The 18,491-nt window shown below is 42.2% G+C and overlaps 1 protein-coding gene and 1 long non-coding RNA gene across 32 annotated transcripts in view; one reads left to right on the top strand and one right to left on the bottom strand.

Moving 5' to 3' along the window:
• Positions 1-18,491, top strand: part of LOC120594578 (uncharacterized) — a 120,702-nt gene that overhangs the window by 18,862 nt on the left and 83,349 nt on the right. For 20 of the 31 annotated variants that reach the window (XR_005650628.1, XR_005650630.1, XR_005650619.1 and 17 more), the window contains exons 1-3: positions 11,134-11,267; positions 12,559-12,649; positions 14,489-14,639. This is a non-coding gene — a long non-coding RNA (uncharacterized LOC120594578). The other 11 variants (XR_005650626.1, XR_005650622.1, XR_005650618.1 and 8 more) reach the window with 8 other exon arrangements.
• On the bottom strand, positions 8,942-10,659 carry PCBP1 (poly(rC) binding protein 1). The gene has a single exon (XM_039852724.1). The coding sequence runs from the start codon at positions 10,397-10,399 to the stop codon at positions 9,329-9,331; it is 1,071 nt and encodes a 356-aa protein (XP_039708658.1). The 5' UTR covers positions 10,400-10,659; the 3' UTR covers positions 8,942-9,328.

Below are 18,491 nucleotides of genomic sequence, written 5' to 3'. Positions count from 1 at the left end.
TTTTCCCTCACCAGTAATTTAAGGAATGAAAACGGACACAATGCTATGCCATTTTTTTATCTGCCAGACTGGCAAAGAAAAATCTCTAGTGTTGCTAAGAATGTAGGAAACAATATTGAGAGAATCCCAGCTAATGGGGCCTAGTCACCTTGGACACAAAATCCACTTTGTAATGGTTTCTGGTTACCTTTTTTCAGAGAGCAGTCAAGCTATAGAAGGTAGCATTTACTGGAGAAATCTTCAAAAATTTACGAAAGGAGATCTCTGTAGCTAAGCTATAATTCTGTAAATCTGCGGTTAGCTAGAATATCCTGTCAGACTGTTAAGTTCTAGTTTCCTTTTCTTATTTTAAAATATCCCTTCCTAAGACATAAGTCATGAGTGCTTAGGCTATTGTCCCCTAGTAAAGCTTTAACTTCTTGAATGCCTAAATCCCTTGCTAAATTTTGGGTATAAACTGGCCCCAACTCAGGGTACGATGAGACAGCCCCCTGCTGGGCACCACAATGTTGGCATGAGGCCAGGAGGCCCACCCCAGTGGGTCATCTCCTCCCCTGTGAGGAACAGGGGACTCAAAAGTCTCCAGCCTTCTGAGCAGGTGAGACCTGCCACACAAACAATAAACCCCACATTTATCACCCTGGTCTGAGTATCCCCAAGAACATTTGGTCGGGAGGTGTCCTGGGATGATGACATTGAAGATCATCTTCTTTGTTGCTCAGATGTGATTTCATTTTCATTGATCATTGTGTAATACCCAAAATGATCAATAGAATAAAAATGGGAGGATTTTATTAATACTATGAAATTGCTAATCAGCTTTCTCCTGATTGGCCTCCTTCCTAGGCTAAACAGGCACATTCACACACAGCTGGTGGAAAATTAAATTAGAGGACAATTTATTTGACTTTGGGTAAGGCAAAAGGAAAGGACAGAACCATTAAAAATACTGATAGGTTTTCCTGTATAAAAACAATAATAATAATAAAAACTTCTTGCACATCAAAAATATTTTCAATATTCATGACAAGGCCTAATTCCCTGAATATAAAGAGTGCTCTTATAGTCGTTAAGATAAAATATGCCCATCTCAGCAAGAAAATGTACAAATGATACAAAGAGGCAGAATATAAAAGGAAAATATAACTTACAAAAATCATGAAAAAAGATTCAATATTATTAGAAATTACAGAATGCAAATTAAAATCACAAAGCTTGTTTTTTGCTTAATGAATTAGCAAACATTAAAATATAAAAGATCATGCCTGGTATTTGTGAAGGTGCAGGGAAAGGGCACAGTGGTAAGAATATACTTTGGTGAAATCTTTCTATAGAGAAGTATTTCTCAGAGAGCAGTCAGGGACCTCTATGGCTCCTTGAGGGGTCTGAGAAGTCAAAACTATTTTCCTGACAATACTAAAATGTTACTTGCCCTTTTCATTTTCATTCTCTCTCTAGTGTAGCGTGCAGTCTTCCAGAGGCTACATGATGTGTAATATCATGTGTAATTGATGCAGAAACAGACATGAGACTCCAGCATATTCTATTAATCCAGACATTAAAGAGATTTGTGAAAAAATAAAACTCAGTTTTCTCACTAAATATTTTTTTTTGTTTTGGAAAATTATTTTAAATAAAAATATATCATTTATATTGGCATTTAATGGTTTCCTATAGCTATTTTAAAATGAATTAATATGTAAATGTTTAAAAATGTTCTACTCTATTTCTAAGACAGTTAATATACTTAGAAATTACTCTCACAAACAAAAGCCTTTTAAAACATCGATAATTTTTAAGAGTTTAAAGGGAAGAGTTTGAAAACTGCCCCTTTCAAACTATGCATCTAAAGCCTTTCGATTAATTTGTTTTAAGAAAATAATCAGAGACGTATCTCAAGATATTTTTGTGAATATATTCACCACTGTATGATTTGAGACAGCAAAATGTGAAAACAAATGTCTGTAAATAGGAGATTCATTGATAAATTACATCAATGTAATGGAGTACATACGGCTAATAAAAAAATACTGCAAAATATTATTTATTGTAGTGAAAATGTTCATAATTTATTAAGTTAAAAAATAATATATAATGAAATAATAGTTTTTTTCAATACATGGTGATGGCACAACTGGATAGCTACATGCAAAAAATGAATTTGGACCCTTACTCTGACCATATATATGAGAATTAACTCAAAGTGGATCAAAGATCTAAGATAAATCCAAGGTCATGAAATTTATACTTATGTTTTAAGAGTTTTATAGTGTTAGTGCTAGAACTATAAAACTCTTAAAAGAAGAAAACATTAGTATTGGATTAAGCAAGTGTTTCTTAGATATGACACCAAACTTGACTTCATCAAAATTTAACTTGACTTCATTAAAATTTAAAATGTTTAAAAGTTTTTTAAAATGTTTGTGCTTCAAAGGACACAATCAAGAAAGTTAAGAGACAGCCCACAGAATGGGAGAATATATTTGCAATTATCAATCAGTTAAGATTCTAGTATATAGAATATATATAGTACTCTTACAATTCAACAATAAAAAGGCAAATTACCCAATTTTTAAAATGGGAGAAGTATTGGAATAGACATTTCTCCAAAGAAGATATTCAAATGACTGGTAAGCACAAGAAAAGATGCTCAATGAAGGAAATGCAAATCTACCTAGGGAAATGCAAATCAAAATCACAATGAGGTACCACTTCATGCCCACTAGGGTGACCGAAAAAAAAAAAAAGGAAACTAACAAGCATTGGCAGGAAGGTGGAAAAATTAGAACCCACATACACTGCTGATGGGAATGTAAAATGGTACAGCCACTGTGGAAAACAATATACTAGTTCCTCAAAAAGTTAAGCATGGAGTTACCATTTGACCCAGCAATTCCACTCCTAGATATGTACCTAAGAGAAATTAAAACATATGTCCACACAAAAACTTGTACACAAATATTCATAACAGCATTATTCGTAATTGCCAAAAAGTGGAAACAACTCAAATGTCCATCAACTGGTGAATAGATAAACAAAATGTGGTAGAGTCATCTGTTGGAATACATGCAGTCATAAAAAGGAATGAAGTATTGACATATGCTACAACATGGATGAACCTCGAAACATGCTTAGTGAAAGAAGCTAGACACATCAAAAAGGTCACATCTTGTATAATTTTATTTCTATAGAATGTCCAGAATAAGTAAATCCGTAAAGTCAGAAAGTAGATTATTGGTTGCCAAAGACTGGGGTAAAGCAGATGGGTAAGCAATGAGGAGAGACTGGTAATGGGTATGGGTTTCTTTTTGAGGTGAAGAAAATGTCTGGCATAAGATAGTGGTGATGGTTGCACAATGTTGTGAATATGCTGAAACCCACAAATTGTACACTTTAAAATGGTGAATTTATGGTATATGACTATCTCAATTTAATAAGAAAAATAGCATACAAATTAGTGTGCAGAATGCAAGCCCATTTTTAAAGAAGTAGTATATATATGCTACTTTAAAGGAGTAGTATGTAAAATAAGGAATAGGGGCTGTTAACAGTAGCAATATGGATCTTCATATGTATTACATATTTGTGTATGTTTTATAAAAATATGTATCGCTGTCTTGAAAAACTGAGCATCGAAAGTTATTAAAGATGAAATAAAACAAAGTGCAGACTATCTGTCCATTTAGACTCTCCCAGGGGCACTTTTACAGCCTAGTGGGACAGTCCAGAATAGTGGTTGAGAAAAGTGTGGGGGCCACATCACTTGTATTCAAATACTGGCTCTGTTGTTGACTAGCTCTGGACAAGTCACCTTATTCCTGTGTGCCTCAGTTTTCTCACCTGTGAAGTGGCATCAACATAATAACTACCTTAATAAAAAAGCAAAAGAAATAAACAATAACAACAAAAATATCTACCTTACAAGGGTTCTACAGTTTCAGTGTGTTAATTCGTTTAAAGTCCTTGGAACAGTGGTTTGCACATAGTAAGAAGTTGATTAATGTTAGCCAGTTCTAAAGATGTTGCTTGGAGCTGCTCAGGTTCCAGGCTGGGAAATAACAACATTAGATGCTATTAAGGTCCTGTCAGGAGCCAGTGGGAGAAGGTTCTCTTAAGGGCCCAGTGAACAAGCCCAGAAAGTGCTTTTTGAAGTAGAGGTGAACTAACAAATGAAAACACAGGTTTTCATTCACATGGAGACAGGTTTAAGAAAGTGGATCTGCATCTCCTCACAGTGGGTGCACTGCTCCGGGAATAACTAATTTGGTGTCTTCCACCACACAAGTGACTAACTGGGTAGTGTTTGCTGTCACTGAAGTAGTTAGTTGCCTCAGCTCTCTACCAAGGTGTACTCAGCCTGATGGCAGATGTCTGGAGTCCTGGGTGGAAAAGAGGGGATGCTATAGTCAACCTCTTCCTACTTTAGTGGACACAGGTCCAGGCGGCACCGACGTGGGTCAGAGACCTCTCACAGAGCCCTCACCGTTAGGGCAAAAGAGGAGGAGAAGGAAGAATAGGGGGCTTGGGCCTGCTTAGGGGACTAACTCTGCCTCTGTGTAACCTTGTCTGGCATACACCCTTTGCCTTTTCATCTACTACCCTCTCTCCTTCCCCATAAAGTCTAAAGGTGACAGCATCTTCAAAAATGTTCAGAGCAAAATTCTCTGGCAGTTCCTGTCTTTCTGTTTCCTCCTCAATCAAGCCCTCATGAGTAGTTACCAAAAATGCCAAGCTGGGGCTTGTTGCTGTTGGTTTTTTGTTAACTTCCGCTTTTCTCTCTTAGAGTGTTTACGGAAGACCTGTATATCGAGTCAGCCCTGTGTCAGGATGCAGAAGCAGGGATGGGTGCCTACAAAGGCAATATTATTTCTCACAGCAGTCAGGGAATTATGGGTATTATCTTATTCCTTCTCAGATGGAGGACTAAGACTCAGAAACGGGGAGCACCTTGTCCAAGATCACCCAGGGAGTTGATGCCAGAGCTAGGACTAGATTCAGGTCTCCTGATTTTTAGCAAAGTATAATTTTCTTTGCTGAATATTGATGCTCAAGAGCATGAGCCCCAGAACCCCAGGCAGGTAACGAAGAAGAAGACAGCCAGGGTCAGAAATATGAAGATACAATTATTTCCCAAACACAAGGACGCCCAAACAGAATGACTTTGGGTAACTGTAAGCTGTTCTGTATAGGAGGCTGAAGGCAGAGATAAGAGACTGGTAGGCCTTATACGCTGAAGCTGGTGGGAGCAGATCCTGAAGGGTCTGTAAACTATGCTAAAAAGTTTGGATTTTCTTTTGTATATCACGGGTGGAGGTGGGATTTGATGGCCTTTAAGCAGGGGAGTGATGTGGCCAGATTGGAATTTTAGGAAGGCCCCTCAGGTGGCCAGGCCAGGCAAGGTGGCCAGGGGACTTGGCAGTGGAAGCCTTCTCTGTTAGTGACTGCCTATTTATATATCTGGCTGGGTGCTGTCTCATTGGCAGGTGACAGGCCCAGAGATGCTAGACAGTATGTGGCTCACTACCTGGGATAGCCAAGAGTAGCAGCGGGTAAGGTGGGTTCAATTCACAAACCTCAAGCTCTTGGCAAACACTGCTTACTCTCCAGGTGACAGAATAAGTACCTGTTCTAGGGGTGAACCTAAGAGTAGTGATTCATTGTCAAACTGCTGGCTGGGGCACGTGATATTGGTATACATGTGTGTATGTTGAATGGGGCAAGGGAGGGGCCTGAGGACTTGGGGGAGACTAGCCTTCTAAACACATGGCACAACTCCTGTGGCTATGACACAACAGGTGCTTGTCAGTGGCTAATCATACATTCCTGACTGTGACAGTGGCTGTGGCCTAACAGCTGGTGGTAGGAATGGGGCTGTGACAAGAAACATAGCAAGTGCAGAGGGGGCTCATCAATTTTAGTCCTCAATTCAAAAGAGGACAGAACATACTCAAGCTGCCCCAAAGAGAAAAGAGAGAAATCCTGAAATGCAAGTCTTCATAGGCGTGGGGACAAAGTGAATTAAATTCTAAGAGTTACACTGGTCTGACACCTGATATTCACTGCTTGAAGATCCTCTGCTAGCTACAGTTCTTACCTGTAGCTTTTATTTTCAGTCTTCTGTCAATTTCCCATTATCTGCCTTTTGTGAGGTTCCTTTCAAACACATACACACACAAAAAAACCAAAAAAACCTTTCCCCCAATTCTTCCTCCACAAGTTATTGTCCATTTCTTTCTATTCTTTGCACTATCAAGTATTTGAGCCATTTACACTCCTATCTCCAATTCCTCACACCCCAGGCCCTCCTCTCATGCTGCAATTTGGCTTCTCCCCATCACTCTTCTGAAATTCTGTTCCCTAAGGATGTCTTTGACATTGAAATTGTCATCTCCAGTATCTAAGTGGTCTCTAAAATGACTGGGGGTAGGGGTAAAAAAAATACTATTAGAAATTAATTTCAATTTTTTCAATTTGTTTTTATCTTAACTGTTGACATTTGTTTTTGTTTTCTAATATATATTTAAATTATGCTTGTATATGGTTTATAAATAAGCATAATGACTAGTATATATAATTTATAATTAAACAAACATGTAAAAAGATATATGCCAAAGACTTTTCATCGAAGAGGTACATTTTAAGAAAATGTTTGGAGACTACTGGTTTTTAGGACAAAGTTCAAACCCTTTATTATGGCGTTCAAGGCTGTTTATAATTTAGCCTCAAATGATTTTGTGGCTTCCTCCACCTCCTCTTCCCTCCTTTACCACATACCATGCTCTAACTACAATGAGCTACTGCACATCTTCCAATTGTACCAGAACATCGTTTTAGTTCAAAGTATTTTGCATGTAGAGTAGATGTTCAGTCAAATCTGTTAAACTTGTTTGTAGCATTATTGTTATTCCATCAGCCTTGAAACTTTCCTCCTTGACTCCTTTCAAGGGCGCTATCCTATTTTTTCTCCTGCTACTATGACCATTTCTTCTTCATTGGCTCCTTCTTCTACGTTCATTTTACAAATACTGAGCCTCTGCTATGTCAGTGTGTCACTACCAACTTGCCATTCGTCTTATGCTTTGCTGCCTAAATCTTTGTAAGTTATTGCCAGCTTTGCATGGAAAGAGGAAGAGTTTGAGGAAAATTTGAAGCTGACTTTTCATAGGGCAGTTAAACCACTTCATCCAGCGTTTCAGGGACTCCTCACAAACCATTTGGCTTGGTGTTTAATGGGCCAATCTAATGAACCATTCCTTTCTTACTCTACACAAACTTGAGTTGTGCTCATTATTTCCAGTAGACACCGAATCCCATTTCTGGGTCTTCACTGGTGCCTCCTCCTTACCTGTCCTGGTCCCTCAGTCCGTCTTCTCTCAGGTTATCATTTAGTACGCATTGTTTTATTCCCCTTTTAATGTCTGTCTTCTGTGCCCAAAGATATTGTGGGCAGAAATGGGCCTTTTGGCTTTTTGCAATCTAACGTATATTGAAGTTTACTGTGTTGTAAGTGCTGTTCTGCTTTACAGACATGCTTTCATTTTTTTTCCACAAGTGCAGCTGTGTACTTTTACCACCATTTTATACTGAGGCAGAGTAATTTGCCCAAGGCAAGAAAATGGCAGAACTCGAATTTAAACCAAGGTTTAACTCCAGAATCTGGGCTCCTTTCAGTGACTGCATGCCTGACCCCACAGTGGGTATAAAGTGCATGGTAGACCCCAACCTTACCACCAGGGATTCTCAGAACCAGGTCTGTACCTCTGAAAAAAAGGAGCAGATGCCCTGTAAAGTCTCAACATATATTTATCGGGGATAACATTCTCCTCCTACTGGAATTTTTGCTGTTTGTGATCACCCTTGGTGCCTGGGGTTTGAACTACACACTTTGGCACCTAATCATCTATTGTCTTGTATTGTTGTTTCTAGTGTGTCTTTGCCTAATGGTAGAGAATTTTTCTTCTCAGATCCAGTATACTCCCACTGGCTGATGTGGACATGAGGCTGTTAGACCTTCACAGCAAAATCTTTCTAATCCAATGAAGAGAATCTGTGGCACTCAAAGCTAAGGTTTTGGAATGTTAGAAATGCAGTCTTCTGATTAAATTTGGGGCAGGGCCCAGGAAACTGCATTTTTGACACAGGTCATTCTTTGGCCATAGCCAATGGGTCTATCTACATTCCTGCCTGTGAGGACTGTCCTATTTAGGCAGGATTATTTCCTGGTATAATGGTTTCTCTAAATATTGCACACAGCTGAATTAGAAGCTGAGCCCTTTGTTTCTGGATATACCACTTGGCAGGTGTAATAACACCCTCTGACAAGCTGTTTGCCACAGGTGCATGTGTGTGACATGTGCCCCCTGCACCCCCCCCCTGGCAGTATCATCCCCCCATTCAGTCCCTCAGCCCAAGCAAGACCCTCTTCTTTCCCTACTACCACCTCAGGTAGAGTTGCTCTTCAAGCCCCTCAAACCCACCCTTGCCCTTTCCCTTCCCCCACCTTAGCCCCTCCCTCCCCCACTCCAGCCCTTCTCTCCCACTACTCTGGGTCCCCCAGGCTCCTCCCACCTTAGAACATTTTTTATTCCTGGCTAAGAGTTTTCCAAGTGAGACTGGGGGTGGGGATGGAGCTGGCTAAACCAGAGGACACAGTGCCACTGAGGTTCTACTGAATGGGCAAACTTTTTCCATCTGAGAAAACACTTGTTTTCTACCAGAGAAATGGGCAGAGGCCTCTCTCTGGAATTTGGGTGGAGGGATGTTACCCTCCCGGGAAGACCCTCTGTCTCTGCAAACAACCCAAAGCAGGCCCAGCCTGCTGTGTTCCTTTGTTGGGACAGAGGAAATGGAATCTTACCAGTAAGGTGAAAGGGGTTTCAGAGAATACCATGGATGGGCCTAAGGCTAAAAGGGAAGGGAAAAAAAAACCACCAACAAAGAGTTTAAGATAGTAGTTCCCAGCTTTTTCAAATATGAAGCATTTTTTAACCAATCCACTTTTTTAATTTTTAAATTCTTGACATTACAGAACTAAACTGAAATTTATTAACATTCCACTCTTACATTTCTTATCGACAAACAGAAATAAAATTCATGAGCCAAAAACCCAAAACAAACTAAAAACAGGAAAAAGCTTATAAAACTAAATATGGATCCCAGCATTAACAGCTGAACAGAGAATGTGATTTTTAAATTCTTAGCGGATGATAAAGTTGTGTAGAAACTGAACACTTACAAATTATTTAAAACCTGGAATCACTGACCAGAAATTACACAGTTGGATCATGGGAAAACAGCAGAAAGGGTTTACGAGTGGACCTACACTGTTCTAGCTGCACCCCATGCCCTTCTCAGAGGAAAGCCTGGCATTAATTAGATATTGAGCCAGACTAATACTGGCAGCAGAACCAGTGATAGTAACCTGCCTACCAGAAGAGCCTTCCACTGGATTGGCAATTTTGATCTGGGCCCCGGACATCTGGCGGATCTCATTAATGTTGGCGCCTTGGCGCCCGATTATGCAGCCAATTAAGTTATTTGGAATGGTGAGTTCATGGGTGGTTTGAGTAGACGCATCCAAACTTGCCCAATAGCCTTTCACCTCTGGAGAGCTGGAGTCAATTCCGGCGAATCCGGTCCCGCCGTGCATCATGGCAAAGTGAGACTGTTGTCTTGCGACTTGGTTCAGCTTGGCCAGATCCAACGGAGAAATGGTGTGTTGTCCTTGAATCGAGTAGGCATCTAGAGGTGGTCCCTCCAGGTCATGGGTGGCGTGGGGGTAGCCCGCAGCGTCGCTGCACCGATCTTGGCCGCCCGCGCAGATGACTGGAGAGCTGGCCGGCATGGGCTGGTACGGAATGGTCATGACTCTCCCTTGCGGAGACTGGGAGAGCGTCTCCAGCATGACCAGGCAGATCTGCTTGACACACTCGGTGACAGACTGCGGCACGCCAGCAATGGTGATGGCCCGCTCGGTGGAGTTGGGCAGCATATCCCCCGCCACCTGGACCTGGGCCCCCGTGCTCTCGCGGATCTCTTTGATCTTACACCCGCCTTTCCCAATCAGGGAGCCGCACTGGGTGGCCGGCACCACCAGCCTCAGGGTGACCGGGGGCCTGCTGGCCGCCGTGCTGTTGGTCATGGAGCTGTTGATATCTTCTTCCAGCTTGTCGATAATCATAGCGAAGGCCTTAAAGATGGCATTGGTGGGGCCCGTCAGAGTGATGATTCTCTCCGGGCAATTCCCCTCCGAGATATTGATCCGCGCGCCACTCTCCTCGCGGATCCTCTTAACCGACTCCCCTTTCTTCCCAATGATGCTTCCTACTTCCTTTCCGTGCATAAGCAGCCGAATGGTGAGAGTCACATTTAGTCCACTTTCAGTCACACCGGCATCCATGGCGAGCGGCGGGCGGCGTTCGGGGGAGTTGGACTCGTTACGTGGTCAAGTCTTTGCGCTGGCGGGGGGAGGGGTGGTGTAGGCCCAAAACTGCCGGCGCGAGGCGAGCGAGGGCCGCGGGAGCGAGCGGGCGCGGGCAGGAGGCCGCGGCGTCGTCGCAGGGGCGGGCAGCGGCGGCGGAGGGGGCGAGCGGGGCCGGGAGCGGCGGGCGGGCGGGTGGGCGAGGGCGCGGCGGTGGCGACTCCGGCGGCAGCCTCGGCGGTCTGGGCGGGGCGGGAAGCCCGCTTTCAACCCCGCGTACCCTCTGACCCCGGAAGTGCTTGCTGCGCAGGACCCCTTGAAAAAAAAATGAGGACCCGTCTTTTTTAGGTCACAAGATTGCGCCAACCTCCACATAGTAGTTTTAAAAAAGCCCTTTTTACAACCTAGCATTGACAATGAAGCTTAGATGAGCAGAAGTTGTGAGTCCGGCAAAGTTTTAAGACGAACATGTAATTTATTAACCCTATGGCACCGGCAGAGGTTTGGAAATATTAGTGTCGTGAATGGGGATGACACATTATGTTTCCGCTCTACAAAGACGGGTTTGGGCGAGGAGGGACACGGGCAGCCCCGGCGGTAACTGCAGGCGGTAGACAGGACGCCGCGAATTTAAAACGTGCGCGTGAGGTAGCCAGAGCGCGTGCGCGAGGGTGTGGGTGGACGGGAGGGGCGGCCGCGGTCTTCCGGGGGGGAGGGGCGGCGAGGCTCGCTAAGCGGGTGCGCGCGCGGGCGGGCACGTGGGGCCCTCTCGTCCCTGGCGTCCGGGCGCCCAGCGCCCACCCCCACCCTGGCCGTGGCCCCGCGGTGGCGGCAGCCGGTGTGGCCGGTGAGGAAAAAGACCGAAGTTTCCCCTCCCCCCCAGCCTCCGCACGAGTTGCGGCTCTCCTCGTGGTTTCTGGGAAGTGCTAGAAACGTGGCCCTAAAAAGAATGGCGTCCATTTACATAATGCTTTGTTTGCTTTTAGCAAGTTTCCTTTGGTTAAATCCGCAAAATCTCCACCTCCTGACGTAGTGTTTTAGTACCCGCAGCCTTGTCAGATGTTTAAAATGGTGTGCTTCTTGGGGGTCACTTTCATGGGGTACCAACCAGGGTTTTGGAGAGCTGCAGTTTGCCCCAAACGCTTTACGCTCCCGCTGCGGCCTTGAGGCCCTTTCCTTGCTTGGTGCAGCCGCCGCCCCGCGCTCCGGGGGCGGCCCCCGACTGGGCCCGCCATCTTGGAAGGCCTTTTCCTGTCTGTATCGCTACCGCACGTTCTTCGCGGTAAAGGAAGGTCGCTGGGTACGCTGGTGTACCAACTGTGATTTTTGCCCCTTCGTCTTCCCTTCGGCTAAGCCAGACAGAAAAGGCCATGTGCGCAACGTGCTTCAGGATCCCTTAGGGAAAGCGGCTAACGTGGCGGTCCCTCCACCCCCTCTTCCTTCCCCACGGGGGTGGCAGCCATGTTTCGTGAACACAAAATGGCGACACGTGGCCCGGATTCCTCGCCGAGAAATTGGGGGGTCAGCACGAAAGCTCTAGAACACACCCCCGTAGTCACCCCCAACCCCCGTGCCCGGGGGCCTTCCTCACGTATCGAGTTCTCTGATCACTCGTATAAAACCGTCCAAATCTGGGCGGGAGAGGGGCTGAATTTTAATGCATTTCTCCCATTATTTTGAAACGGGAATGCGAATAACCGTAAAATGTAGGCATAATATTCGTGTCTTGCTCATTTAAAATTTAATGCATAGTAGTGGCCAGTCCCAATGGGTAACTTGCCTCCCACCCCCCCAAGCATTTAGGAATCACTGCCTTGAGGAATGAAACGAGAAACTGCTTTGCCAGACTTCTAGTACGGGCTGTTGTGCTGGAGAGACCAAGAAATGGTCTTTTAAATCTTTCAAAAAAGACCATTTCCGTGAAGCGACTAGGATGTTTATTATTTTTTTTCCCTGCGGGCCAGCTTGACAGTGAACTTCGCTTTACCGCAATTGGTATTCATTTGTAGTTTAGACGGGATATATAGTGTATTTACTAGTGCCAGACCCTCGGCTAGGCATTCTGCTACATACTATCATTAATTTTTACAGTGATCCTCTGTGGTAGGTGGTGTTATTTTTCTCTCTTTTCTTAACAGACGAATTTACTTAGGCCCAGGGAGATGAAGTGATTAACGCAAGGTCACACAGTGTCAAGGATGGAACCCAGACCTTCTTATTTCCTTATTGGTGAGCGCACTTAAAAATGTTTCTGTAAGTCACGGTTTTAAATTTAAAATACTATTTGAGTAGTTGAGCTTGTCATTTCAAGGAATCCCTCAGGTAACCTTTGGTGGCTGTTTATCTCCTATTTGTATCTGTTTGGGGATTCCTAGTTTTTCCTAGTGTGAGCTATACCTGTAATGGGCTCAAATGCTGGTTTTTTAATAAGGTGTCTGGGGTGAGATATGGAGAGGAAGTGATTCAGTCCTGCCTAAAGGATCAAGTATCTGTCAGTCTGGCCTTGTCTGTGGCACATTTGAGTCTACCTGGCTCTGTGGAGCAAGCAGTTTCTCTGTATGACTCACTTGCTTCCTTCAGCTACCCATGGGCATGACTTCTGCCTTTCCCACCTCAGCGCCCCAACCAGGTATAAATAAATAATTTTACACTGGCACCAAGCGGTCATTTCTCTGCAAATATTGACAGCATGATTGAGTGTTAGATAAATCATAGTCTGTGGACTCTTCAGTTCACTGTAACAAAAAAACTGTGGGCCAAACAACAAATATGTGCCTATACAGGGTTCTACTTGTGTGGGTGTTAGAGATGGAGAGATGGGCTTTTTGCTTACTTTATCTTACATTAATACTACATTTCTATCTGACTTAACATAGGACTTTCACATTACTTTATATAATTCTACAAGAAACTTTAATAGGTAAGTACATAACAGAAACAATGATAATAATAGTATTAAGCACTTACTATGTGCCAGGCACTGTTCAAAGCTTTATTCTCTTTTCTCGATTCAGTGGCTCTCACATTTTTAGAAGCAAACCTCTGTAAGAAATAAATTTTATGTAATATACATGCACCACATATCTAACAAATAAAATTTTTGCAAAATTATGCCTATCCTTATTATATGCAATGTATTGTAATTTTTATTCTCCTCTTTATATTAAGAAAGGGGCATAACAAAACTAGAGTGATGAAAAACCCATTATTAGGTTGTGACCAATAGGATTAACGTACACATTTAATTTTCACAAAACCTCCTGAGATGGGGATGATATTTCCATTTCAGAGAGGTGCAGAAAGGTGAAGAATTTTGTCCAAGGTCACATGATAAGTGGTAAAGCAAGGATTTGAATCTAATCTGAATCCAGAGCCTATATACTTAACTGCTAAAGTAGATGTGGTCTCTGCAGAGGGCCTAATCTTGTAGGGAGACAGTCGATTAGGGTATTAAAAATCTTAGTGTTGAAAACTCATTGTTTTGCTAATCCTTTAGCAAAAGAATTAAGTTATATGTAATCAGTAATTACATTGATTTAAAGCATTTTGGTCTTTTAAATCTGTCACCTGTTTATTCTCATTAAAAAGAAATTTGTTCATTGGGTCTTTCTTCACAAGACTGCCTATTTTAAGCCTTTTCTGCCTGAAATATTCCTTTAATTTCTTATCTGAGTACCTCCAGAGCTCTACTTACCTCCTTAATGTAGCCTTTCCTTTCTCAGCTTTCACATCCCTCCCACTACCCACCCAGTTCTACAACACCTTCCTAGAGTAGCCCACATTTGTCTGTTGATAAATTATGTGTCTTGATGTTGATAATGTGTTGTACAGGCCACAGGTGCCTTGGGTGACCCTGAGATCTGGAAAAAAGGGTGCTTGGACTTGGGAATCCGTGGCTCTGGCCCCTAGCTCCAGCTCTGTCACTTATTAACTTTGAGATTTCTATAACCCAATTCATTTATCTGGGCCTCATCTTTAAAAAAAGAGATTAAGTGGTCTCTAAGCCCCCTTCTACTTCTGTATATGTATTTTACTCACTTATGGTAAAATTTCCACACCCTTCCTTAGACCTGCACTATCTTGTGGATACGTGAGTGAATTCCACACCACCCATTTTACAGATGAAGCCACTGAGATATGGAGCAACTGACTAAATAGCCACCGCCCCACCCCTGGAGCCTTACACATGACTGTTCTCCTGCTGCCCGAGTGACTACAGGTTGGTTAAGAGGTTTAACAAGGTTGGGAAGGTGAGTCAGGCTTAGACTTTCGAAATTGAACCACAGGATTTATACTCCATTCAGAGGAAGGGTTTTTTTGCTTCCTCTTACCTTACATTGGCTTGTTATAGAAAAGCTTTCAAAATGATTTCACATTATTTAATTGTCATGGACAGTGTTGTCATTCTGTCCATTTTATGGAAGAGTCATCTTTGGAGCAGGGTAGAGAAGTGACTTGCTCAAGTTTACACAGCGTATTAGGGGTCTCTTATGAGCTGGGTCTCTTGACTCCTTGTTGTGCATCGTTCTTTTCTTTGGCTTCTCATACTTGTTGCACTGACTTTGACATATGGAATATCTTTTGCTCTTGGTTGCCTCACTCTAAACAGTGACTAGAGTAATCCCGTTACATGTATATAAAATCATGCCACTCCCCTGCTGAAAACTATCTACTAGGTCCCACCCAGGTTAAAAACCAGTCTTTATAGTGGTCTACAAGGGCACATAGAATCTTTAGCACTACCCTCTCCCAGCTGCTCTGACCTCATCGTCTACCACTTTCCCCTTGTGCTCTAGCCACATTGGTCTCCTTGTGGTTGCTCCAATATGCCAAGCAACTTTGGGTCCTTTGTAGTTGTTTTTTCTGCCTGGAACACTTCTTCCAGATATCAGGATGGCCTCCTCCCTTACCTTCTTTAGGTTTTTCTCAACCTAATCTGTGAAGTATTCTTTGACCATCCTATTTAAAATAAAGCCCATCTTCTGCCTTTTGCTTTCCTTGTTCTCCTCTTCTGCTTTATTTTCCTTATTGCTCTTTGATATAATATTCATCCATCCATCCATCCATCCATTCATCCATTATTCAGATGTTTATAGAGTGCTGCCTACTATATGCCAGGTACTGTTCTAGAGACTCTATTATAATTTGTTCATTATTTGTCACCCACCACTAGCATGTAAATTATAATGGCTAGGACTTTGTTTTGCCCAATGCTGTGTCCCTTCTGTAACAATGCCTAGCACATAGGAGTTGGATGAATAAATATATTCAAATGTTAAACAAAAACTATCGAATATATAGAAGGTTTATATACTAGATAAAGAGGAAAAGATCTGTATGAATAAGACATTGTTCTTGCTTTCTAGTTGCGTAGTCTAAAAAATGCTTACTTTGACCTGAACAGTTCTGTGTGATCTCTGGCAGGGTAAACTGATACATCATTTTGGAATTGGGGAGGTAAAGACTGGTGTGCAAGGGTATAGATGTCTTCACAAAGTCCCACTTTGTCACACTTATCAATAATTTGCGCTGTCTCTGGAAGGGCAAGATTGATGATAGCTCACTGTGTTATTGGCTTTTGGATTATGGTTCCTGTTTGGTCTTGCCTTGTTAACAGCAAGAGTTTCTTAAAAATCTCATTAGTCTTAAGTTATATTTAGATACCTCCTAGGAATGTTCTATCATAGCCACCTCCTCAGGATAAGTGAAAGAGTTTACTGTCTTTACCTCCTGCCTATCTGAAAATTTGTTTCCAGAATCCCTGGCCATCCACTTGCTAGCTGTTTGATCTTGAACCTCAGTTTCTGCATCTGTCAAATGGTGATAATGATAAATGACACCACTCTTCTTGTGAGGATTAAATGACTAAATAGTATAATGGTTTTGAGAATTGGAGAATGGAAAGGGGAAGAGGTAGAGGACAGAATTTCTTTTTTTCTTCTTTTTGTTTTAGTAAATATGGTATATCTCAGGTTTATTTTGAAAAAATAATTTTAGTAAGTATATTTTTTTCTAATGAGAGCAATGAAGATTTTATTTTTTAAAACAAAGACTTTAATATTTTTTTTTTATAGAGTAGCAGGTTTATAGAAAATATTTCCCCGTCTCTCCACCCACATTTACCACTATATTGCAAGAGGGAAATGAAATGCTGGAACCCCACCCCAGGCCTGCCCAGTGAACTGGTATTTGCGTAGGAAAACAACCATTTCCCTTAGGTGAAATTGGAACTCAGGAGGTAGTACTATTTGAGATGTTCAACGGGGATCGTGACGATGATAGCAACAGCAGTAATAGTAATGGCTAAACTTTACGAACTAGTCAATGTGCTAAGCACCTTTTGTGGAGTGTCTTATTTTAACATCATAACAAACGTATGTGGCTGGTGCTATGAGTAGAGCAGTGTCAGGAGTAAGGAACAGAGACTGAGGTCAGACCTCCTGTACTGACATCTCAATTTTGTCAGTAACCAGTCATGTAGCCTCGAATAAGAAAACTGCTTCATTTTTCTCATCTATATCTGTAAAAAGAAGGTGATAATAGTACCCGCCTCATAAAGTTATTGTAATGATTAAATGATGTAAGCCGTGTAAAGTGCTTAGCATAGTACTTGGCACATAGAAAATACTCACCAACTGTTGGCTGTTATCATAATTAAAATAGTTGTTATCTTCATTTAGCTGATGGAGAAACAAAAGCTTGAGAGGTAAGGTTATTTGCCTAAGTGACACAACAAATAAATAATGAAACAGAAGTTTGTACCCAGGTGTCAAACTCCAAAGCTCTTATTCCTTACCATTACATTTGACCACCTTCTTGGGTTGAGGGGAAGGGACTGTATAAAAACTGCACTTTGTCCAATTTGAGATGAACATAGATGTATATAGGTTGGGTGTACGTTTGTACCTATCTAACCTTTATTTGTGGTATTAAGTATCTCATCACCAAGCACATGCTTGATTATTCTCTGATTTGATTTTTCCCTAGATTCAAAGAAATGAATGTTGGGTCAGTTATGGTCTTTTCCTCCTGAGGGTGTTCTCTGGTTGGGGCCAGGAAATGGATCTAAACACCTGTGTTCTTCCTAGGGTTCTTTGGACCAGAAGCAGAAGCTTGTTTGGTTTCTCTTGTTATTATGATTGTGTCTTTTCTTAATACAACTGGTAATGGTGAGAAGTATATACAACATATACATTGAGCACTTTCTTTGTGCCATGCATTTTACGTGGATTATCTCATGTAATCTTGAAAATAATGCTGTTAAAGTAGTAGCTCTTATCCCTGCTTTATAGAAGCAAAGAGAGGTTAGGAAGCTTGCTTGAATTTACAGTTAGTAGGTGGTACAGCTGGGGTTTGAATAAGCAGTCTGGCTTCAGAGTTCAAGCTGTTAACCTCTACTGCTTCTGTTCCTTTCTGACCTGTGTAAAGTACAGAGTATGGGCCAGGTGACTTAGTTGGGCCAGTCTTATTTTTCCCATCTGAAAAATGGGAAGATTTTGACTACAGGGCTAGGAAACCAGTTTACCACCTCCAGGACATGGCTTTTCTCAGCCTATTGTCCTCGTTCATTAAACAAATGAGTTGTTCTAGATGCTCCTTTTTTTTTTTTTTTTGGTGCAAAAACCCAAGAATGATTTAGATGCTTTCTGAGGTGACTTCTAACTCTGATTTTCTGTGATTGAGCATATGAAGTGAGGAGAGTAACACCAGCTTAGCTCCTTGATTTTGAAGCAGTGGTATTTGCGAGGTTTTAGCTTTGTTCAGGGAAGATGCCAGATTTCAGGGCAGAGAGTGAGATTTCCTGAAGAAGGTAGGTCTGGGCTCCTTTTTGAAGTTGGTTGCTAAGGGAACCTAGCCTCTGGCCAGCAACAGTCAGGAATGCTTTGGTTGAGGGTTGGGTTCAGATAACTAAAACAAGTAGCACATTTAGGTTTCACTTTCCAAAGTGTTCCCCGTCCCTACCCTCCCCCCACCCCCAGCTATCTTTCCTTTTCAAGCTGCTAATTTTGCACTTTTTTATATGTTAGGTACTGTTTTAAGTATTTTACAAAGTATTATATTATTTGGTCTT

The sequence above is a fragment of the Pteropus medius genome, unplaced genomic scaffold (genome assembly GCF_902729225.1).
Source record: "Pteropus medius unplaced genomic scaffold, Ma_sr-lr_union100, whole genome shotgun sequence".
Classification (NCBI taxonomy): Eukaryota; Metazoa; Chordata; class Mammalia; order Chiroptera; family Pteropodidae; genus Pteropus; species Pteropus medius.
Note: the sequence above shows the minus strand (reverse complement) of the source record. Positions and strands in the feature narration are given on the sequence as shown.